This window comes from Haliotis cracherodii, unplaced genomic scaffold, assembly GCF_022045235.1.
Source record: "Haliotis cracherodii isolate W230 unplaced genomic scaffold, xgHalCrac1.p SCAF_25, whole genome shotgun sequence".
NCBI classification, from domain to species: domain Eukaryota; kingdom Metazoa; phylum Mollusca; class Gastropoda; order Lepetellida; family Haliotidae; genus Haliotis; species Haliotis cracherodii.
The window spans coordinates 5,202,323-5,223,971 of NW_027266281.1; the positions used below are offsets into that span (position 1 = coordinate 5,202,323).

The 21,649-nt window shown below is 39.9% G+C and overlaps 1 protein-coding gene across 1 annotated transcript; it reads right to left on the minus strand.

The window, feature by feature from the left end:
* Positions 1 to 1,217: 1,217 nt before the first annotated feature.
* LOC139472852 (ribitol-5-phosphate transferase FKTN-like) lies at positions 1,218 to 21,596 on the minus strand. Its single transcript, XM_071255322.1, has 8 exons — positions 21,362 to 21,596; positions 16,052 to 16,126; positions 13,403 to 13,579; positions 8,821 to 9,101; positions 6,403 to 6,653; positions 4,215 to 4,348; positions 2,277 to 2,401; positions 1,218 to 1,434 (listed from the first exon to the last, which is right to left on the minus strand). Exons 1-8 carry the CDS (start codon positions 21,470 to 21,472, stop codon positions 1,218 to 1,220), a joined length of 1,371 nt encoding a protein of 456 aa, XP_071111423.1. The 5' UTR covers positions 21,473 to 21,596.
* Positions 21,597 to 21,649: the final 53 nt, after the last annotated feature.

A 21,649-nucleotide genomic window follows, 5' to 3' on the forward strand; every position in this document is an offset into this window, starting at 1 on the left:
CAGATCGTCGTGCCCAAGTCGTCCAACGTAGCTGAACATGGCCGCTCTGGGGGTGGCTCAATTATGATCAGCAGATCTGGAAGTGGACAGTCTGGCCACCAGACCTTAGCCCTGTCGAACACATGTGAAACTAAATGCATACGGTCATGTAATAATGAAATAATCACTAACATTATCCAGAAGAAAACGCCATGTCCTTCTTTCGAACATTTAAGTTTGAATTAAATTATGAGTGAGTAAGGTTTTTCACTGCTTTTGTCAACATTCAAGCCATATCGTGGCATGGGCACCAAGAACTGTTTTATTCATGTTGGTAACTGTGAATTACCTTAGAACAATGTGATGTCGCGGTTGGCCCCGTCGTCTAAGGCGCCGCAATTCTCTTTGCAGAGTTGCGTCCCTTGTACCCGCCAGAAACCTATGATTGTGGGTTCGAGTCACGGTTCGCCCCAATTATACTTTTAGGTTTATCAGCACCATACCCTTGCTCGTGGCATTTACACAATCATTACCTTCCACAATGAATATCGTCCGAATGCAGTAAACATGTGTTACTTTATTTATTAATAATTTCATACTTTGAAGTTTACACTGTTTCTCTCATGCTGATTGGCAGAAGGGATAGTCACGTGATCTGATATTTGGAGTTCACACACATGTGAACGGACAAAAAAGTTCACCAGCGCAGTTTAACGAGCGCTTTTTTAAATCGTTAACACTTCAATGAACCCATCCAAACTGACGTTCAAGTTTTAAGAATAAATGTTCAATTTTTTTTCAGAGTGTCAGAGTACTTTATCTGCAAGCATGAAATATAGACAAAAACAATTTTGTTTCATACGCTTTCTGCACAAATTGACAATTATGAAACAAGTAACTGATTTTCAGCAATTTTAATCTCTTAAACTCATTAATGAATATCAAAAACATAAAATGACAAATAAGCTTGTGATATCCCTTGTGGCCTCCATCGCCAGGCGGGAGTACTACTGTGCGGCGTGAGTACATCTTATGTACTTGTCTGTTCCGTCATTTGATATTTCCCTGCCTTGGCGTGGTATATCTAAATAAGTGAACATCGTCGGTCTGTCGTGTTTCCAGACTGAACTGAAGACACGGTACATGTGTAAGATATATTCATGAAGGCATGCCGTTTGCCCTTTTTAATAATGAGCTGACCCCCAGTACAGTAGCTCTGATTTACTGATAATGACCCACTAGTATGTCTCCTGTATCACTTTTTGCCATTCCTCCTTTGGCCAGACCCCGTTCTTCTGCGCGTTACTGCTGCTTCCCCTCCAGTCCCACTGCTTCACTGATGTGTTCCAGTTCTTGCCATAGGCGGCAGTGATGTAGGGCAGAGTAGGACAGGGGACGCGCAGTCGGCAACCCATAAAGTCAGTCCAGCAAGTGTCAAACTTTGGATAAATGTATCTGGAATAATATTCATGCATATATCCTTCTATCTGAGTGTTATTATTAGAAGTAAAACGTATTTAAATTCTATCTATATTGATTACCAACAGAACGGACTAAAGACCACCAGCAACCAAAGCAGGGCCGCTCAATAGGCATGAGGCCCCAATAACATGCAGTGATGAGCATCATGTGTGAGTAAGTGAGGTAAAAAGGTCAACATGACATCAGCCTCATCTCAGCCACATGTGTTGCCTGCAAACTGTAATCTTTAAGAGAGAGTGAGTATGGTTTTACGCCACTGTTAGCAATATTCCAGCAATATCACGGCGGGGGACACCAGACATGGGCTTCACACATTGTACCCATGTCGGGAATCTAACATAGGTCTTCGGCGTGGCAAGCGAACGCTTTAACCACTAGGCTACCCGACCGCCCCCGTAATCTTTAAGAAGCTACCAATGAAGGCCAGTGAACCACAGACCAAAGCGTCATGTACACATACATATAATTGGAAGTGATTCCATGGCATTTGATTGGTTAACCAAGCATTGTTTGTGCTTTATGTATTCATAAACCTGACACGTAGGCCACGTCCACTAGAAGACTACTGTTTCATGAGTGGCTGATAATAGAGTGGGTGGGGCTTGTACTGCATATTAATATTATTATTTTTCGTTCAAGTATGAACACAAACCCAGATGTGCACACGCAGATTAACACAGTACAATACACAAGCAAAACATACTGAAGTCAGCTCTTAAATAGTTAGGCTAGAAGCTAGTACTACTACACGTTTTGAAAAATCACAAATGGGATTATGTAGGATGGGGTAGGAGATTCGTATTATTAACACTCACTTATACTTCTCGCCATTTTTGGCGACGGTTCCTCCTAGCCATAGATAGGTCTTCTCCTCATACACGAAGTACACATCGATCTTGAGGTGATGAGCTTTAAAAGCCATTTCGAAACTATCAGACTTCTAAAATGGAGTGAGAAAAGAATTTACTACTTGCACGGATATTTCAAATGTGAACATTCCTTACTAATTGAATAATATTTTACTTACGTAAATCTGTAAATTTGTACCTGACTTTACCTTTTTTCATGCACCACAATAATTCAAATGTATGTATTGTATATGGGCCAGTGGCCTTGGTACAAATAAAAGACTTCTTCTTCTTCTTCTCCTTCTTCAAGTCGTGCCTGGCCATAATGTTTATAGAGCTTTGGCAACCAGTACAAATGAGGAATGGATATATCTTCAGATTTAAGCGTCAAGCAAAAAGTTGAAAGTAATGATGGTTGAGTTTGGCAGATTTCTTCCTCAGTTAACCACCTGACCTCATAAATGGCGTTTTTATGTCACTCGAATCAAGTTCTTTGATCATACAATTAATATAGTGATGCTACAAACAATGGCTGTTATTTGAGGCCTTGTCAGTGGCAAGAACTACATACTTTTAATGTAGGACAGCCAGACTTTGGATGACAGCTGGCTTAGACAGAATAGGTTTATTCACAGTTCAGAGATTTCGTAGTGTCAACATGTTTTTTTTTGTTTATTTCAACTGTGTTTTTTAGGAAGGCGGTGTTTGGACGCTCCTCTCCCGTGTATTGTGTAGTGAACATTTCTGGCGATTTGTACTGCGTTTACATTGAACACATGCATAAATATCAGATACGCCAATACAACGGAGTATTTACTTAAAATAACCGCATGCGTAGTCATCTGGCTACCATCATAATATCATTTTTCAAGACCTAAAGAAGAATTCAAACCCAAAAACCGCCAAAAAGAGATAAAACCTGAATACCATAAAACACCTTCAAGCAGACTTGAGACACGAATACCATAAAATACCGCAAAGAAAGATTTGAAACCCGAATACCATAAAATACTGCTAAGAAAGAGTTAAAACCTGAATACCATAAAATACCCCAAAGAAAGAGTTGAAACCTGAATACCATAAAATACCCCAAATAAAAATTTGAAACCTGAATACCATAAAATACCGCGAAGAAGAGTTGAACTCCAAATACCATAAAATACTCTAAAGAAGAGTTGAAACCGAATATCATAAAATACCTACAGAGAAAGAGTTGAAACCCGGATACCATAAGATAATCCAAAGAAAGAGTTGAAACCCGTATACCATAAAATACCACAAAGAACAGTTGAAACCTGAATACCATAAAATACCGCAAAGAAAGAGTTGAAACCTGAATACCATAAAATACTGTAAAGAAGATTTGAGACCCAAATACCATAAAGAAGAGCTATAAGTTGAATACCTTAAAATACCATAAAGAAGAGTCAGAAATGGAATACCAAAATAAAATATCATAAAGAAGAAATGAAACCCAAATACCTTAAAATACCGTAAAGAAGACTTAAAAACTCAAATATTGTAAAGAAGAGTTAAAAATCGAACACCATAAAGTAGCTTAAAGAAAGAGGTGAAACGCGAATACCGTAAAAAAGCAGCAAACCCCTTTCCATTTCCAATAGAATTGTATAATGGATTTTACAATCCCGACTATATCATGAGCATGTGTTTATGAATCACTATCAAATAGTAATGATACCAGGTATTCCCGAAATGGTCAGCGTATCCTGCCCCACCGGTAGCACCCATCACGAACACATGCAAAGGCGCCGTAATGAAGAGTTGAACCCCAAATACCATAAAACACTGTGAAAAAGAGATAAAACCCGAATGCCGTAAAATAAGGCAAAGAACAAGTTGAAACCCTAATACCATAAAATACCAAAAAAAACCATACAGGCTCACCTTCCCCTTGACATGCAGGAGTTGAAACCCGACTTTCAAAAACGCCGGCAGGATGTCTGTACTGTAGCGCTGAATGGGAATCTCTATGTCTATGTCACCGGCATAGGGAATGAAACCACACTGTCGATACCAACCTGATAAACACATTGTTTTGAGTATACAGTTTGGCACAATGTCAACGTCCGGTTCACTGTCAATCTCTTATGCATAACAGAAGTCTAGTAAGATACAATTTGTTGTATTAGATTGGTGCTGTTTCAACTGAGTAGCTTTTCGGAAAGGAAAAACATAAAGCTGTGTATTAGAAATTAAGTTTAAAAGTCATTATGTGTATGTTTCGTATAAGAGGAGCCTGGTCACATCTTGATTTTATATAAGAAATAAACAGCCGATAAAAGGAAAGTATACATAGTTATATCATTGTTTTTATTTTTTGTTGTTTAACGTCGCACTCAGCACTATTCCAGCTCTATGACGACGGTCTTTAAAAAATCGAGTCTGGACCAGAAAAAAAATGGAACATTTATTTGGTCCATCTGTTTCTAAGATATATAGTAAAACATGTTTACTGCATTCGCACGATATCCATTGTGGAAGGTAATGATTGTGTAAATGGAGCATTGAAATTACCTACAAGCATAAACATTCACATGAAGGTTTGGCTTTCTGGGTATGGTTCTTCCTCATTTATACATGGTGGATGATTACGTTCAGCGATATTCCAGCTACACGACGGCGGTCTGTAAATAATCGAATCAGGACCAGACAATCCAGTTATCGATATCATATCATCGATCCACGTAATGTAAGATTGTGAATAGGGTTAAAACCTTGGGTAAAGCAGGCTGAAAACGTTTGTACAAACATCTTTTGACGGTTACATTTTTTTTTATGATAGCGCGAGATGGTTAGTTGTTTAGAAGGTGTAAAGTGCAAACAGTAGGATCCGAAAACGTGGGGCAGGCCACAGTGCCGTAGCCCACGTGTGACCGCACAGTGTGGCGTGCGACGACTGCTCAACTGCTTCCTGACGGTGACGTCATTTGCGTTGACGGGATTGAGACGCCGCACTATAAGACAAATATAAAGGCGATAACTTGCAGTGCTCAGGAATTCGCAGACCCCACCGCAGAAAAGTTTTGACCCGTCAATATCTGCATAATAAACATCATTGGTTTCGAACTGTGTCCTTCGAGGTGTCCTTCCATGTCTGAGGGGGGCACGGGTGGCCCCTTCGTCTAAGGCACCGCGATTCACCCCTATGATTGTGGGTTCGAATCCCGGTTCGCCTGATTATGTTTCTAGGTTTGTCAGCACCAAACCCGTGCTCGTGGGTTTCACCGAAGTGGTAAACTTTTGAGACCTGCATCACTTCTGGCTTCCTCCCACATTAATCTGACACGTCGTGATATGACTGGAATGCTGTTAAAAGTGGCGTTTAACCCAACTCACTCACTTACTCCCTATGTCAGAAGATAACCACAGGCGACAATGTTTCAAAGTTACAATGTCAGACCCACACTGCTCGAATAATCCAGGGCTTTCTTAACATAAATAATGTACCCTAGTGACGCTGGCTGTCATAAGACCTCTCACCGATAGAATACATTAGGGATCGCCTTGGTAGACAAGATCCACAAGGTCCACAGCCAATAACGTGCGTTATTGGCGGAGTGCGATCGCATTTCCAATAACGACATCGGGCGGCTTACATTATCCATAAAGCTTCGTGCCAAGGGCCCCGTTCCACAAAGTGATCTTAGCGCTAAGACTGCCGTAAGTCTATATCAAAGTATGGGAGCTCCGATCGCTTTAAGGAACGGGGCCCAGGCCTGTCTCACCACCGGAGAATGTCACACAAGATATTGAAACTTTTATCGAGTTCCTATGTAAGCGTCCAGAAGCTTTCTTATTTGACTTTCATCTCTTCAGCTGTACATTGTTGTGAAAGTGACCAAACCCCAGTGTTTGATTTGCTTGCTTACTTGCTTGCACACACACACACACACACACACACACACACACACACACGCACGCACGCACGCACGCACGCACGCACGCACGCACGCACGCGCGCGCGCGCGCACACACACACACACACACACACACACACACACACAGATAGGGAAACGACGGGACCCTTAATGGTGGTTGGTGACGTAACATAATGCCATACAGGTGCTCTCACCAAGACACGTGCCAGAACTGAGCCAGAAAGGAATGCCAAGAGGATCCAGAGCCCTCTTCGTTTTGTACAGGACTTTTGCTCCATGGAATGTTAGTAAACTTCTTTTTGGAGGGTTTTTACTGAGATATGTCTGCGCCCCTTGATAGTCACACTCAATGAACTTGGACCTCGGCATCTGGGCCAGGAACTCCCCTACTGGGTGCGGGAGGTAGAGCCACATGCCGTCCACCGTCGTCAGTCGGACATCGAATCTAGTAATTATTTAAATATAATTTATTCACAAGGAAAAGGATTGGGCACAAGTTTTCACAACTTAGATAGCCCTCTCCAAAAATATACTCAACAACAAAAGTTCCTGTGACACCAATATTTTAGTTTATTTTTCAAACAAGTAAAGTTGGGTTTGCAATATTGTAGTACATGTATGGAATCAAGTCACAAAAACGCAACTGCTACAGAAAAACATGCATTCCATGCAAAAGTTGACTTTTATGCAAGCCCAATGCATTTCACTACCCAAGAATGGGTATAAAAACATGTGCGTTAACGGGATTCCATATGCACTGTTTAGCAACGTGCTGACAACAACCACTCAGAAAAACAACAAAATTACGCAATTATTCAACATTGCAAAATGCCACGCCTGTCCGAAAATGAGCGTCTGCGAGCCATTCGTATGCTTGAAGCAGGATCGAGTCAACGTGATGTTGCAAGACAATTTAACGTCCACAGAAACACCATTTGGTGTTTATGGCAACGTTGGCAACAGACGAATGCAGTCAGAGACCGTCCTCGGAGTGGCAGGCCACGCGTAACTAATAATCAACAAGACAACTGGATTCGAACAACACACCTACGAAATCGATTCCAGCCAGCAACAGTTACTGCAAGAAGCATTCCTGGCCTTCGACGAATATCTTCACAAACCGTACGTCACCGCCTCAGTTGTGTAGGGATTATCGCCAGAAGACCCGCCAGACGTCCCATTTTTACAGGAAACCATCGTCAAGCACGTATACAGTGGTGCAGACAGCGTCTACGCTGGACAGCCATGCAGTGGGGACAAGTTCTATTCACTGACGAGTCTCGTTTTCACCTCAGCCACAGCGATGGACGGATTCGAGTGTACCGACGTCGAGGGAACGCTACGACAATCATTGTGTCATGGAAGCAGATCGGTTCGGGGGCGGCAGTGTTATGGTATGGGGTGGGATTACAGCAAGACAGAGGACCCGTTTGATAGTGGTAGAATCTCAATGGACAGCGCTCGGGCGACAAGATCATCGGCCCTGTTGTTCTACCGTTTTTGCGGCGTCGTCATTGCCCAAGCATTACCTTTCAACATGACAACGCCCAGCCTCATATTGCTGGACTTGTTCAGGATTCCCTTCAACAAAACAACGTGAACGTCATCCCCTGACCGGCACGCTCCCCTGATCTCTCACAAATCGCGCACATTGGAATGAGATGGATCGGCGCCTTCGACGTCAACCACGTTTTCCATAGACACTCCAAGAACTTTGAAACATGCTCCAGCAGATATGGACAGATATCACACAGGACTTTGTGCGACGCCTGGTCCATTCCATGAGACGATGTGTTGCCTCCATCGCAACCAGAGGTAGACACATACGCTATTGATTTGTAAATTGACATTTTTGCATGTTCATGTTTTTTTATGAAATTTCGCATTTTCTGAAGTCAGTATGGCAAATTAAACCATTTGAACACTTACAGGAGTCTTTTATCTGTTGCAAACCGAACTTGTTTCAGATTTAGTAAAAGACAGAACTTTGCAAACTCCGAAACGTTGTGTTCCTCATAATAAAGAAGTTGACATCGCTATAGTTTCTTCCTTATGTATATCACTTCTAAATGCAAGTTTTAGGCTTTGATTCTGCCTCCCCATTGGAGGACAATAAATATTAAATATTTCAGGGAATTATTTTTATGAAATATTCGACACATAAATCGCAAATGCCAAACATCATAAAGATAAATGTTAGTACATGTGTTGTTTACAAATCAGTCAAGCAGCCCATCACGTGTTTGATTTTCAAAGGAAAATATCTTGAGTTATTGATATCATGTAACACATTTAACTATACATGGGCTTAATCAGCACTCGAAGAATACTTCTACGAGCTTTTTTTTACAAACATATAATTTCATTTGAAACATTTTATCAATACAAAGAATCTGCACGATACACAAGTCTTTTCGGCGCTTCACGCTTCTCTCCCATCAATCTGAAACGCCGTGACATCGTTCAACGTGGCGTTAAACCCAACTCACACAATCACTCAAAATGTAATACTTGATTTTGAAATGTGTTTGTAGCACGAGTCATACCATAAATACAACACATGAGTTGGCAGATGCAATGTGCCCAGGTGGTAAAAGACATCTGTCGTGTACCTGTCATATGCTCCTGCGCTGTTTCCAAACGTTGTGTTGAATCCGTGAAAGATCTGACTGTTCGAGGTAGCCGAGGGTTCAAGGGAACTGTGCCACCAGTAGTTGTCGTCCCGTTCGTAGAATACCACCAGATGCAGAGGAAGGCTTCCCGACTGGCGGATGAGGTAATGTGTAGGAACACTGGGGACAGTGGTCCGCTCCAAGGACAACAGGCGGGGATCAGGAGCGGTCACTTCATTCAGTACAATACAAAGGTCATTGAATTCTAGAAGGAGCGATTCCTGTGACGAAAGATATATCTTCAGCCTAGAATGGTTAGCTTGATAATCGATACACACATGTAATTGCTTCATAAAATAGAATGGTCCCAGTGATACAACCATGACTACAGTTGATATAGTGTTGAAGCTTTTCCTGTAACATGAGCAACCACAATGCTAAAGAATCCTGCCTTTCAGAAATATTGAAACGCTGTTATCAGTTTCCAACGATGTGAATTCCGGGTAATAAGAGACTGGAGACTCCACTCTATTATTCATAGTGCTATTTATTTAAATACTAATCTTCAAGCTGTTGCTATCCGCCTTGCACGCTGTATTTACTTTTTGCTGATTGTATATCCCCCCCTCAACTGCTCTTTAACATTCTGATCTTCAGGATCTATATGATCAGCCCTGCATCATCAAGGGAGATTTAAATGGGCATAACCCTCTATTGGGTTTCTTTTGGTTTGGTTTTTTGTTTAACGCCGCACTAAGCAATATTCCAGCTATATGACGGCGGTCTGTAAATAATCGAGTCTTGACCAGACATTCAAGTTATTTACATCATGCACATCGATCCAGGCAATTGGGATAGATGACATGCATCAGCCTGACCACCCGATCCCGTTTGTCTCCTTTTACAACAAGCAAAGTGGCATTTTACGGCAAGCATGGGTTGCTGAAGACCTATTCTACCCTGGATCTTCACGGGTCCCCTTTATTTGGAAGTGCAAGTACAAGCCATAAAGGATAAGTCATTGAAGATTTAATCACTTCCCTATTGTCCTCAAAATTTTACAGAGGCGTATTTTTCCGTGTACGAAATAGTATGTGCTGAAAAAGTAAAACCTGAAAATTTCAGAAATGTATCAGATCCCATACAGTTGTTTTTGGCTGAACTCATTGAAATTACTGACATCACAATTCCTAAGTCCTCTGCAAATCCTTATATTAGTAAACCATGGTTTAATAATGAATCCAAACAAGCAACAACTTAGATGAAGTTAAGATTACTACTGGTGCCAAAGCACGACGTGCATATAACCACAATAAGCGGCATTCTTGCAGGAACTATGTCTCCAAATTAATTTACGCACAACTACGTCCAAGGTGTGGAACAAGGTTGAAAAATACAAGGCAAAGGTTAAAAAATCATCTGTCCACCATATTAAAGAAGGTGACAAATTTACAACTAATAAATCTGACAATGCAAATAAACTTACGTCCCTGAGTTTGAGAGATATCAGAAACAGCAGGAAAATAAAAAAGTTAATTTTGATTCAAACGATGAAGATGATATTGCAGTGAAGTATGTTCATTACATGAGCTACAAAAAGTACAAAGTACAAAACTGATCATTTCTTACGGTTGGAATCCTTTGTTAAAATGCTGTAGTAAATAAACAAGTAGTATCAACATAAATGCTCTTTGATCTTGCAAAAGTATGCTATACTACCTGGAAGCATGGCAATTTAAAGGATTTTATATTATTGAGGTCATCAGTTTTACAGATAGACCGAGAGGATTCAACCTTGTCTGGACATTATTATCAGTATCAGGGCGTCCCACAATTCTGCCTGTCAGGTTGTTTCGTATTAAAATATATAGTCTTTTAAAGGTTTTAACTGATTCAGTATATGGATCACTGTTCGTGGATGATCTTAATATTTCTTGTCGGGGTAAAAATATGCACACAATAGAGAGGCAGTTACAAATCTGTCAAAAAATTCACAAATGGTTTCTTGAGAACAGATTTTCGAAATTTAAAAACTTATTGTATGCTTTTCTGCAGAAAATGTAAGTCGTATAAGGACCCTGAACTATTTTTTGAATTGCACCCCTATCAAAGTTGTAAAGGAGGCCAAGTTATTGGGACTTTGACAGCCATTTAACTTCCTTATATAAAATACCTCAAAGCCAATGTCCAATGGGTGATTTGTTGAAAGAAGTTTCTAATTCAGAGTGGGTAGGGATCAGACAACCCTCTTACACAAGGAAGAGAATATATGGATGTCAACTTCTTTATTATGTTCCTCATAATTAAGAAGTTGACATCTATATAATTCTCTTCCTTATTTGTATAAATTCTAAATGCCTTTCAAAGACGCAACCTTGTTACGCTTGTACAGGTCACTGATTCGTTCAGAACTTGATTACGGCTCCATCGGATATGTTGGTGCATGTATAAGTAATTTACATAAAACTAGATACTCTTCATCATCAAGGCCTCAGGCTTTGCCTTGGAGCCTTCAGAACTTCTCCCATTCATAGGAAGCAGAGTAACTACCCATTGACCAACGTGGTCTGAAATTACCCTTACAATACAACACTAAATTATATTCAAACCAGTCATACCCAGCTTTTGATTGCGTTTTTAATCCTCTTTACGAAGATATTTACAAGAAGGAATCATATCTTATCCCAACTACTCGGAATCAGAATAAAAAAAACAACATTTCATTTGCGCATATTGACCTTCAAGATATAGTCCTTATTCAGCTTTGTCATCGGCTCCTTGGCAATTTGGTAAAGTCAAATGTAAGTCTGACAATAACTAAACCTCAAAAATCAGAAACCAAATAAGTAATTTACCAACAAGAATACAATCAATTAAGAAACACATGTGACACTGAATTTACAGCTGGATCCAAGGATGGTGGGCGCAGTTGCTAGTGACAGTGTTATCAGTTCCGGAATAATATCTTCAAGATTATCAGATAATAGCTCCATATTCACAGCAGAAGCAAAAGCTATTTTTGTATTCTAAAATATATCAATAACCAATCTAAACATATACAGTTCATAATATTTTCAGGTTCTCTTTCGTGCCTTATGCTATTAAAAATATGTCATGTAAACATCCTCTTTTAGTTTTTTTTTTTACATTATTTAATGATCTTGTTACAGGCTAATATGACAACGTCTTTTGTTGGTTACCTAGTCATGTTGGAATTATTGGTAACACAATGGCTGATGCTGCTGCAACAGCAGCACTCAACAAATCTGTGACATCACCTCTGATACCATAAATCAGATGTTTACATGAGAGATCTAATACAAAAGAAGTGGGGCACCCACGTAGATATTAGGAAATTACATGGAATTAAACCCTCTACTGGGTTACACCTACGTTTGCTGTCAGTCAAGAGTTCAAGACATGAATATTTATTGAAAGATGGGGATCCTCCGTTGTGTATTCTGTTTGATTAAAGAATCACGGTCAATCATGTCCTGCTTGACTGTACTGATTTGTTTTCCATTACGAGGACATTTCATATTTCACTATAAAACGGCGAAAAACCTTTCCAGTAACGTTAATTCTCATTTATATTGTGCTTTTTAAGAGAAATAGAATGATGAATGATTAATGAATTTTGATGTACAAAGTGTGTTATTTTATTAATTGGTTGGTTGGTTGGTTTGTTGTTTAACGCCGCACTCAGCAATATTCCAGATTTATGATGGCGGTTTGTAAATCCCACGCAATTGGGATCAATGACATGCATCAACCAAGTCAGCGAGCGTGACCACCCGATCCCGTTTATCGCCTTTTACGGCAAGCATAGTCACCTTTTACGGCAGGCATGGGATGCTGAAGACCTACCCAGGATCTTCACGGCTCTTTTATTAATTGGAGCTGCTAAATAGTAACCCCCAAGTGGGTATATAAGTTTCATATCATTCAAAATATTTTATGCATACCATACTTATAAAAGTAGTATATTTGTCATTTTACATTGATGGCTAAAATTGCATTCATCACCAGCACCTGAAGGAACAGTATAAATCCTACCGACGAACCGCAGAAGTTTCGAAAGTCCCCACGGTCCCTAGAATGGTGGCCTGACTTTGGTTGCTGGCGATCTATAACCCTTTTTTATTTTGTGTTGTTGAACAATAACTTCTTTTAAATGCTCTCAACTACTTTTAAATCGAAACTGTGATAATCTAGTTGTTGCCTTGTCCAACGACGATACATATATATATAGTTCTCGTCACGATGTGACTGAAATATTGATGTGACGTTGACGTTTAACTCACTCACTCAATTTATCATGAATACATTACTATGTGATCAAGTTTGGTATTGAAAAATCACCTGAAAATGAGAAGGTATGACAGGGAGAATAGTAAATTCGGCAAGATACTTCAATGTAGATGTACCAGACGACATGATTACCCTCTTGGCTTGAACCATTTTGGATGAGCTACGAAGGCTCTGGTGTCCAACTTGACAATTTACATGGGCCGGTAATATTGATGGAGAAAAGCGTCTTTGCCCTCAATACATTTTGCAACGTGTTATGGTTTTAACATACCCCTTTGTCCCAGTCTGCTCCAATCACCCCCAGTGAGATGACATCTCCGGCCGAGCACAGGATACAGGGAGGTTCCGACTCATTGGCAGATAACAGGTGCTGCAGTACGGATGGTTCGATGACAAATATAGGAATACCATGATGTAAGCACTTGCTGGCGAATGTGTTGAGTAGTTCCTGTTTTAATAAATTGATGAAACTCAATCATAGAGTAAGATAAAACGACGTTACAAACTCTGTCTCTGTATGTCAACTTGTTGAAAACTAAAGCAATAGAATTATTGACTTTCTTCTTTGCTTTAATAGTGTAGTATGGCCATCTTGAAGGCTTTTTTTCTTTTGTTTGTTTTTTGTTTGCTTTTATTACCATGGATACTAACCTCACTTTTACAACAAACCATCCATGTGCACGTGGTCAAGAACTTCTGATTTTGAATGTATTTTTCACATAAGAGCATACTAAATGATATCCTTCATAACACTTTCAATTTGAATGTTAACAAGAACTATCTCAATTTAGCATTCTTAGTTGATCTTATCACATTTGAATCATCACATTTCAAATTTAAGTTAAAAAAGTCATACACATTACATGTACGTATAAGTTTCAAAAGACCATAGTTGTGAAGTATATGTTCTACGAAAGTGTTTATATTCCTTTAGAAAAGCAGAAACATTTTTATATTAAAAAATGAACAAAAATGAGTGTCATGTTCCACATCCTCACAGACTCCACAGATGGGGCTATCTACACAATTAATTTGGAATAACCATTTCCTGCAAAGTATAATGTTATCAAAATTCGTGAACTCCAATTCTTTCATCTTGTTTTTAACGTAAACACATCAGCAAACATAACCTTAAAATTAGGAGTGTTGTGAAATGTATATGGCAAAGTAACTTTACTGTTATTCAAAACCTGATAAAACATTCTAGACCTAATTTCTTTTTATCATTTCCCCTCAATTTCTGGCAGTTCATCAAGATCTCAGTCAGGTATTCTTGGTCTAAATGGATATAACATATCACAATCAACTGCCCTTTGGATAGATCTTATTGTAGAACTTGCAGTTCATGCTTACTCATTACATTACCATCATGATAATATATATTCCTGACGAAAATAACACCCGCTTTAACCCAGCTTTCATTATAAAAAGATTTTCCATTCACAATAACCAAATTATCATTCCATAAAATATATATTATCTTTGTAAACAGTATTCTTCTGTGAATTCAACAAATATTCATGAAATGATGGAACCAATACCTGCAGTTTAATCCCCCTACTCTATTGAAAGGCAAATCAAGAATAATTCTCCAACAACCTTTTGTTGAAAAAGATCTTGGAATCCATGCAAGACATAGGGATTTACACAAATTATCAAATTTACAGGTTCCAGCAACGGTACCAGACCACCAACACTACAGATGGCTGACCACGTAGTGGAAGACTAAAGGTCACCACCCAAGATGGCTTTGTTACTGCTGCAGAAACTGCTTGACAGACCAGGGGGACACACAAGCGACACATTAGTGCGCCGACGATTGATGAGCAGACACCTCCACTGTCACAGGCCACACCGAGGACCCATTCTGACACCACGTCATCACTGGGACCGTCTTCAGTGGGCAACACAGCACCAGCATTGGCGCCACCAGCAGTGGAGAAGAGTCCTCTTATCAGACGAGAGCTGTTACCGTATCTCATCAGCAGATGGCAGAGAAAGAAAGTCTGGCGACGCCGTGGGAAACGTTATTCGGATGCTTGTGTTGTTGAGAGAGACTTGTGGGGTGGTCCGAGCATCATGGTGTGGGGGTGAATCGGTCTTGCGATCTTCCAGAACATAGGTCCAGGGAGAGGCAATGGTGTCACAGCAGCTCGGTACATTGATCAAGTCTTGAGACCACAAGCCAAACCTAATTTGGCACGTCGCTGCAAACACGAGTTTCAGCGTGATAACGCCCACACTGAGAGAGCAACAAGAGACATCCTCCAGCAGAATGGTATCAGAACCATGCATAGGGCTGCCCTAAATCCCATTGAGCACATGTGGGACGAGATTCAAAGACGGCTGAATCTGCAGATTCAACTAAAGGCCGACAACTGCAGCTGAACTGCATCATGCGTTCCTCAGATTGTGGGCTCAAGTGCCTATAGGCCTTCATCAACCGCCTCATTCATTCCATGTGTCGAAGTTACACGGCAGTCATCAATGCACATGGCGGACACACGAGATACTGACTTGTGATGCCATTTCCTCAGAGACTAGTGTTGTGTTTCACTTTAAGAATATTTGACACTTTAATTTCAACCTTGATGATCAGCTTTGCCAGGTTTCTTCAAGTGAGAAGAGCTTGGCCGTAAATTGGTTTGGTAATTTATCCTATTGATCTCAGACGTCAGTATAATATGAATGTATTGTTATTATTTAATTTTTATGTTAACGCAATACACAAAACTGTGACAAATACTGGAAATTCCCGAGTGCTTATGTATTTATCGTTTTTGCCACATATTTGAGCCACTGTGTTGCCTTTTGTGATTGTAACGCTAATCCTGTCTATTCAGTACAATTTGTGTATTGTTCATTGATCTTGTGTGTTTTTTTTACTGATTTGACAATGTATACGACAATGTATACGTACCAATTTCTGCGTTTCATTTTGGGAATCAGAACGCAACAGTAACCGGGGGCTCTTTCGGGATCTGAACACAATTTGCTGAAAAGAAAACATTTTCAGTGGGGAATTTGTCAGTGTTCAGAGTATTTTAATATCATTGGTAGGGGTTATTGTGAAATCAGTAACTATAACATAAAGCTTGAGACATTTTTTAAGTCTCCAAGTGAGACCAAATCAGGTTAGCTACAGCCAAGACTAGAGGTCAGTAGGATATGAATGTACATATATTATTATATCATTATTATTGTAACACAGTTTTATGAAATGTATTACGTCGTTCGGAGTAGGAGCTTCTGAAATGTACGATATTGAGCTTTTGCAAATTGCAGAGGTCAAAGGAGAGTGCAGGTGATGATTCGGTTCCATTCAGTACCCCAAAGATTCGTATAACGATGTTGGTAGATTCGCTCAAGTGCTTGCTTGTATGGATGGCACACTCATACCAATATTGTGACCCACAGAATCAGAATAAATATGCGTTCAAGCGACTATATTCCAAACCCCCCAAAATAATAACCCGCTACACAACAAGTAAACAACGCCTTCTTCATTTAGAAACTACAGATCAAGTTTTGTTTGTTTGTTGTTTAACGCCGCACTCAACAATAGTCCAACTATATGACGGCGATTTGTAACTAAACGAGCCTGTACCAGGCAATCAAATGATTGACATCACGAGCATTGATCCACGGTGTTATACAAACAAATATTGACACATATCATTTTAACTCTCAGGGTACACTCTTTGTTTATAGCATTAATGATTTTGATAATGGCTTGTGGTGCCACGTCTATAACTTTATTATTGGTCCATCATGAGTAGATATAATAGTTTGTCTTCATCTGCCAATGCTAAGAATAGGCCAATGCTGTTACAGACGTGGAGCCTCATGTTCGGTCTGAAGCGGATGTTATCAAAAGCCGTTGCTCTAAATTATGATTATATTATTTTCGCTACCACTGATAAATGAAAAAAGGAACGAAATGAAAAGTCAGTTTACCAAAATACGGTGTATATAAATTATTTAAAACAGAGAGTGAGTGGGTGAGTGAGTCGGGTTTAACGCGCTTTTAACAGTATTTGAATTATATCACAGCGTGTCAGCTTAATGTGGGAGGCCTCAGACGTTAACAGCTTCGGTGAAACCCATGAGCACGGGTATGGTGCTGACAAACCTAGAACCATACTCAAGGCGAACCGGGATTCGAACCCACAATCATAGGTTTGTAGCCTGCCCGAAGGTAAACTAAAGTGATCTCTCTTAGTGTTTACAGTACAAACTCTGTCCCAGCACTTGACACCTTCCTTACCGATATAGAGAGCTCCGCCGTGAGGAAATTGTTTACAGCTTTCGTCTCTTCCGGAAATGATTTCATGGTTCTCGATGTTCGAGAAGTCTCCAGAACATCTGTATGTACCTACATGTATATAAGGTCAAGGCGAGACGAGGGCGAATTCGAGGACAGACTGACAGTTAGACATGGTGATCGTTATGAAAGCCGCTAAAAAGTAGTAAATATGACCTAAGCATTGACTTTCACTGTGTGTGCGTTAAATTGAAATATGATCCTTCAAAGAGTGAGAGCCAGACTGTATGAACGTCGGAGCTTGCAAACTACCACAGTACGTCAAAATGACAGCGCGTCATAATACTTAGGAAATAGACGCGTCCGTTCGATCCCCGGCCGCGTCATACCAAGAGACGTTAAAAGATGGAACTTGTTGTTATCCTGTCTGGCGCTCGGCATTAAGGGCCTAAAAAAAGGACCGGTCAGCTCAGAGTCAGTATACTGTGTCAGAGTATTCATGTCAAACTGCGGTATTGTATCTCACTGTGATACACTATAAATCGGTATCAGCCCGGACGAGTACAAGCAGCCACACACCGAAATTTTGCATGCACGTTGGTATATAAAGTGCAAAAATCTTGGACGCGACGTACAGCTCAATTTCATCTCACAACACCTAAGAAAAAGACGACGAATTGGAGTTTTTTATCGTATAATTAAACCCTGCAGGGAGAATAAACCATGGATTATTTTTTAGCTCAAATGCAGTCAGCTGTAACGCAGGTGTTCATTGGCTGAACAATAGGGCTTATAGTTTAGTCTGTTCCGTCTCCTGGCAGAAGGCATAGTTTGAATGAAAAACAATAAATGTCTGTTACAAAATTTATAAAGACACATAAAATCAAATGACAGATTAAATGTCAGGAACTCCATGGGAAGCAGCTTCGAGAAAACACTTGGTATATTCTTGTACAGTATGTAACTGGAATCACTTCTTCACCACTCGCTTCTTCGTGTTGCTTATGAAGGCCCTAGTGTCTACTTTTGACCGGTCTGCGTGATGGTTGTGGAGGTACTTAAACTTATCTTGAACATCATTCTTCGTGTTCAGCTTGGCTGGACAGCCACTGATATGGTGTACAAATCTCCAATATGTCGTGTCTTTGTGGCTGTTTTTTTATATTGATAGTCAGTTTGAGCCAATTTCCTACCACCCTTAGTGAGCCAATATCTTACCACCTTTAGTGTTAGGAATATACTGGACTTGAACTCGAGCGTTTGCAATTATGGTTCTGACCTACACTTACTTACTTACTAACTTAGTTTGGAGTTTTAACGTGCGCTTTCCGACTGATGCGTATTTCGCACACGGCCCGGCCAGGCCATTTAATGTGTTTCCGAAAGGGGCGAAAGTGGTCTCTGCAACTCAAGAGGGGGCTTCAGGGGTTGCTTATATAGAATTTGGGAATTTTGAGATTTGGAATAGATGCCGATGGGGTTGGGGAGGAGAACTAAGGGAGCTGGGTATGGTGGATGTTTGTTTGTTTATGTGATTTTGATTTGGTAGGTTATTGTGTTTTTAGATGCGTTATATTAGTTCCGTTTTGATTAAGAATACGCCTATGGCCTTGAAGTTTTCTAGTTTATTTTGTGGGTCTAGTATTGCTTCTAGAGTGAGAGCCTTGTTTAGATTGAGGAGGGTTTGTAATGCAGTTCGATGTGTGAGGTAGTGTGTGCAGTGGATGAGTGCGTGTTCTGGGGTTTCTGGTTGTTTGCAGTGTGGGCAGTTACCTGTAGTGTGTTTTTTAAATTTTTTTGGTGGTTATTTAGGTTGGTGTGTCCTGTTTGGAGTTTAGTGATTACTCTGTCGATGGGTCAGTTTAAGCTTATTTCTGGGATTTTGAGGGATAGTTAAGCTGCTTTATCGGCGTTTTCATTACCGTACATTCCTACGTGGGCGTGTATCCACAAAAAGGTTATTTGTTTGCCTACCTTAGTTATGTCGTTGGAGCTTTTAAGTATTTGATTTATTAATTTAGGTCGGTTTTTGGTATTTTTGTTTTGGAGGGCTTGCAGTCCACTTAGGGAGTCGGTAAGTATTAGGATTTTTTTGTGGTTTTTGGATTCTTGATTATGGAGGGGTGAGGCCATGCCCATTAGTTCTGCCATGAATATTGATTGGTTGTTAGGGAGTCGGAAGGATTGTGTGGTAATAAACCTACACTTCGTAACTTCATGTTGATATACCTGGTCACTTTAAGTAAGTTGATCACAACACAACTAGGTGACAGGTGTTCACTCAACGTTCAGGTGCCATGTGCACTAATAGCAATACAACACTCGATTGGTAATCAAAACGTTTCCAGGTGATAGGCCTTCACTCAAGATTCAACTGTCAAATACTATCTTCAGCTTCTGGGCTTCAGCTTTTGTGCTAACTAGCGTTCACCCGTCAGGAACTGACTATAATGAAAGAACCCTAATCCCCTTAATCCTCCCGAATTTCAGTTTTGAGCTATCTGGGAAGACCCCAAACCCTGAGGGGCCAAGCCCCGATAAGTTTATTGTCCCTGCAGTGTTTTTAAGTTTGTTGGTGTTTTTTTTCGCAAACTAACTTTTATTGTTGAAAGTAATATATTTGAATAATTACATTTATTGATTTGATTGTAAAATGGGGAATAGGGTATATGGGGCCGGTTTTGATACATTCTTTCACATCTGCTTTTAACCGTGTGTTTGATATATGACGAAACAGTGGCCACACACCTAAGAGTCTGTTATGCATAAATGACTATGTTATAATCGAACCTTTATCGCCTCATCCCTGCAGTGTTTTATTGTCCGACAAACACGACGTTTACTTCTGATATGAGATGTCAACATAATGTACAACCTCTCTAAGGGTGTTGATAAAATGTACAAGCTTTAAAAATATGAACCTAATTTTGAAAAGGATGACTCCTTGAATAGAATCCGGCCTCGTAAATGTTGGGAAAGTCCATTTTACGAACAGGGGGGATTAGTTGGGTATTTCCTGCATATTTTCACAATCCTCGCTTCGATTATCTGAACCATTTCTCCAAATACCGATTGTCATATATCATCTTCCTGTATGCGCGTAGCCCAGCTACAAATATGGGGAACAACTCACTAGACATTTCCCGCTCAAAACTAACGTCGTCCAATTTACGACGTCATCATTGTTCGAGCGCATGATTGAATCTCCAAAAATGATGGTGACAGAACAATGTGTTATCGTGAAATAAACCACAACTATATCTAAATTGTTATTTGTGATTTACATGAAGTGCAAGACGTTAAAATTGCTGACACGTGTCGTTGTTTGTGGACCTATGGCGGTAACATTTATCAGTCATCGCTGATAAATTGGACCATCTGTGAAAGGGGAGTATAATGATGTGTCAAACAGATTTAAGAATTGATTTTCACTTTGTTTTAGTTCATTGGTATATGAACCTTTATAAAGAGATGGTCCAACTATGGAAGTCGGAACTTGCGACGACGTTAATACAATGGCTCTCACTCTGAGTTCAATATTATAGAGTCGAAATGATCAGAAACAACGTGTTTATATCTATTCGTGCTTGGGAATTCCTAGGCATCCCTCCAGTGTGTAGTGTGTCAGTGTCTAAGTCATTTACCACGCTCTCGTGAAAAACGTATAAACGCCAAATTGAGTTGTTAATATACGTATTAAGTTCAATTTCGCTTTCATGTGACCCACCTCTCGTCCAATGCAAAAGCCGAATATCGAGTTAACTTCACGTTAAAAAAACTAAATATCCTTAAGTAGCTAAAGACATAAGTTATTTGGGTTTATTTTGTGAAAGAAGCATAGACAGTAAGTATTCACTCTCCAAGTGATCTTACGATTATGATCAAATACATTTTTTTAATAATAATAATAATAATAATAATAATAATAATAAAAAATGTCCACAATGAGCCCATGGTATGTCTTACCTGTATGTGATACTTTCTAAACGTGAAGTAAAGACACGCACAGCCAAGGAACAGCACAGTTCTGGTGATGCATGCTTTACGATTCCCGTAGCATCCGCTGAACCAACGCATTCTAAAAAATCCAAAACGCACCCCTAAGACACAAAGTTCTTTCTGAAAGGGTATATGACTCCGATAAAGCTGTTCGGTTCTCCGTGTATGAGGAAAGCAACACAACTTGATGAAGAATTTATCAGTCGTGTGAACCTACAACGTCAGCTATCATCACTAAAATCAATGACATGGAGC

Bases quoted from the DNA above. Each gene is read 5' to 3' on its own strand.
- LOC139472852 (XM_071255322.1), bottom strand. From the start codon at position 21,472: ATGCGTTGGTTCAGCGGATGCTACGGGAATCGTAAAGCATGCATCACC. The intron at 6,654-8,820 runs GTACACGACAGA...AATAATTACTAG, and splicing joins AGCGCAGGAGCATATGACAG to ATTCGATGTCCGACTGACGA. The intron at 1,435-2,276 runs GTGAGTGTTAAT...ATATTATTCCAG, and splicing joins AAAAATGGCGAGAAGTATAA to ATACATTTATCCAAAGTTTG.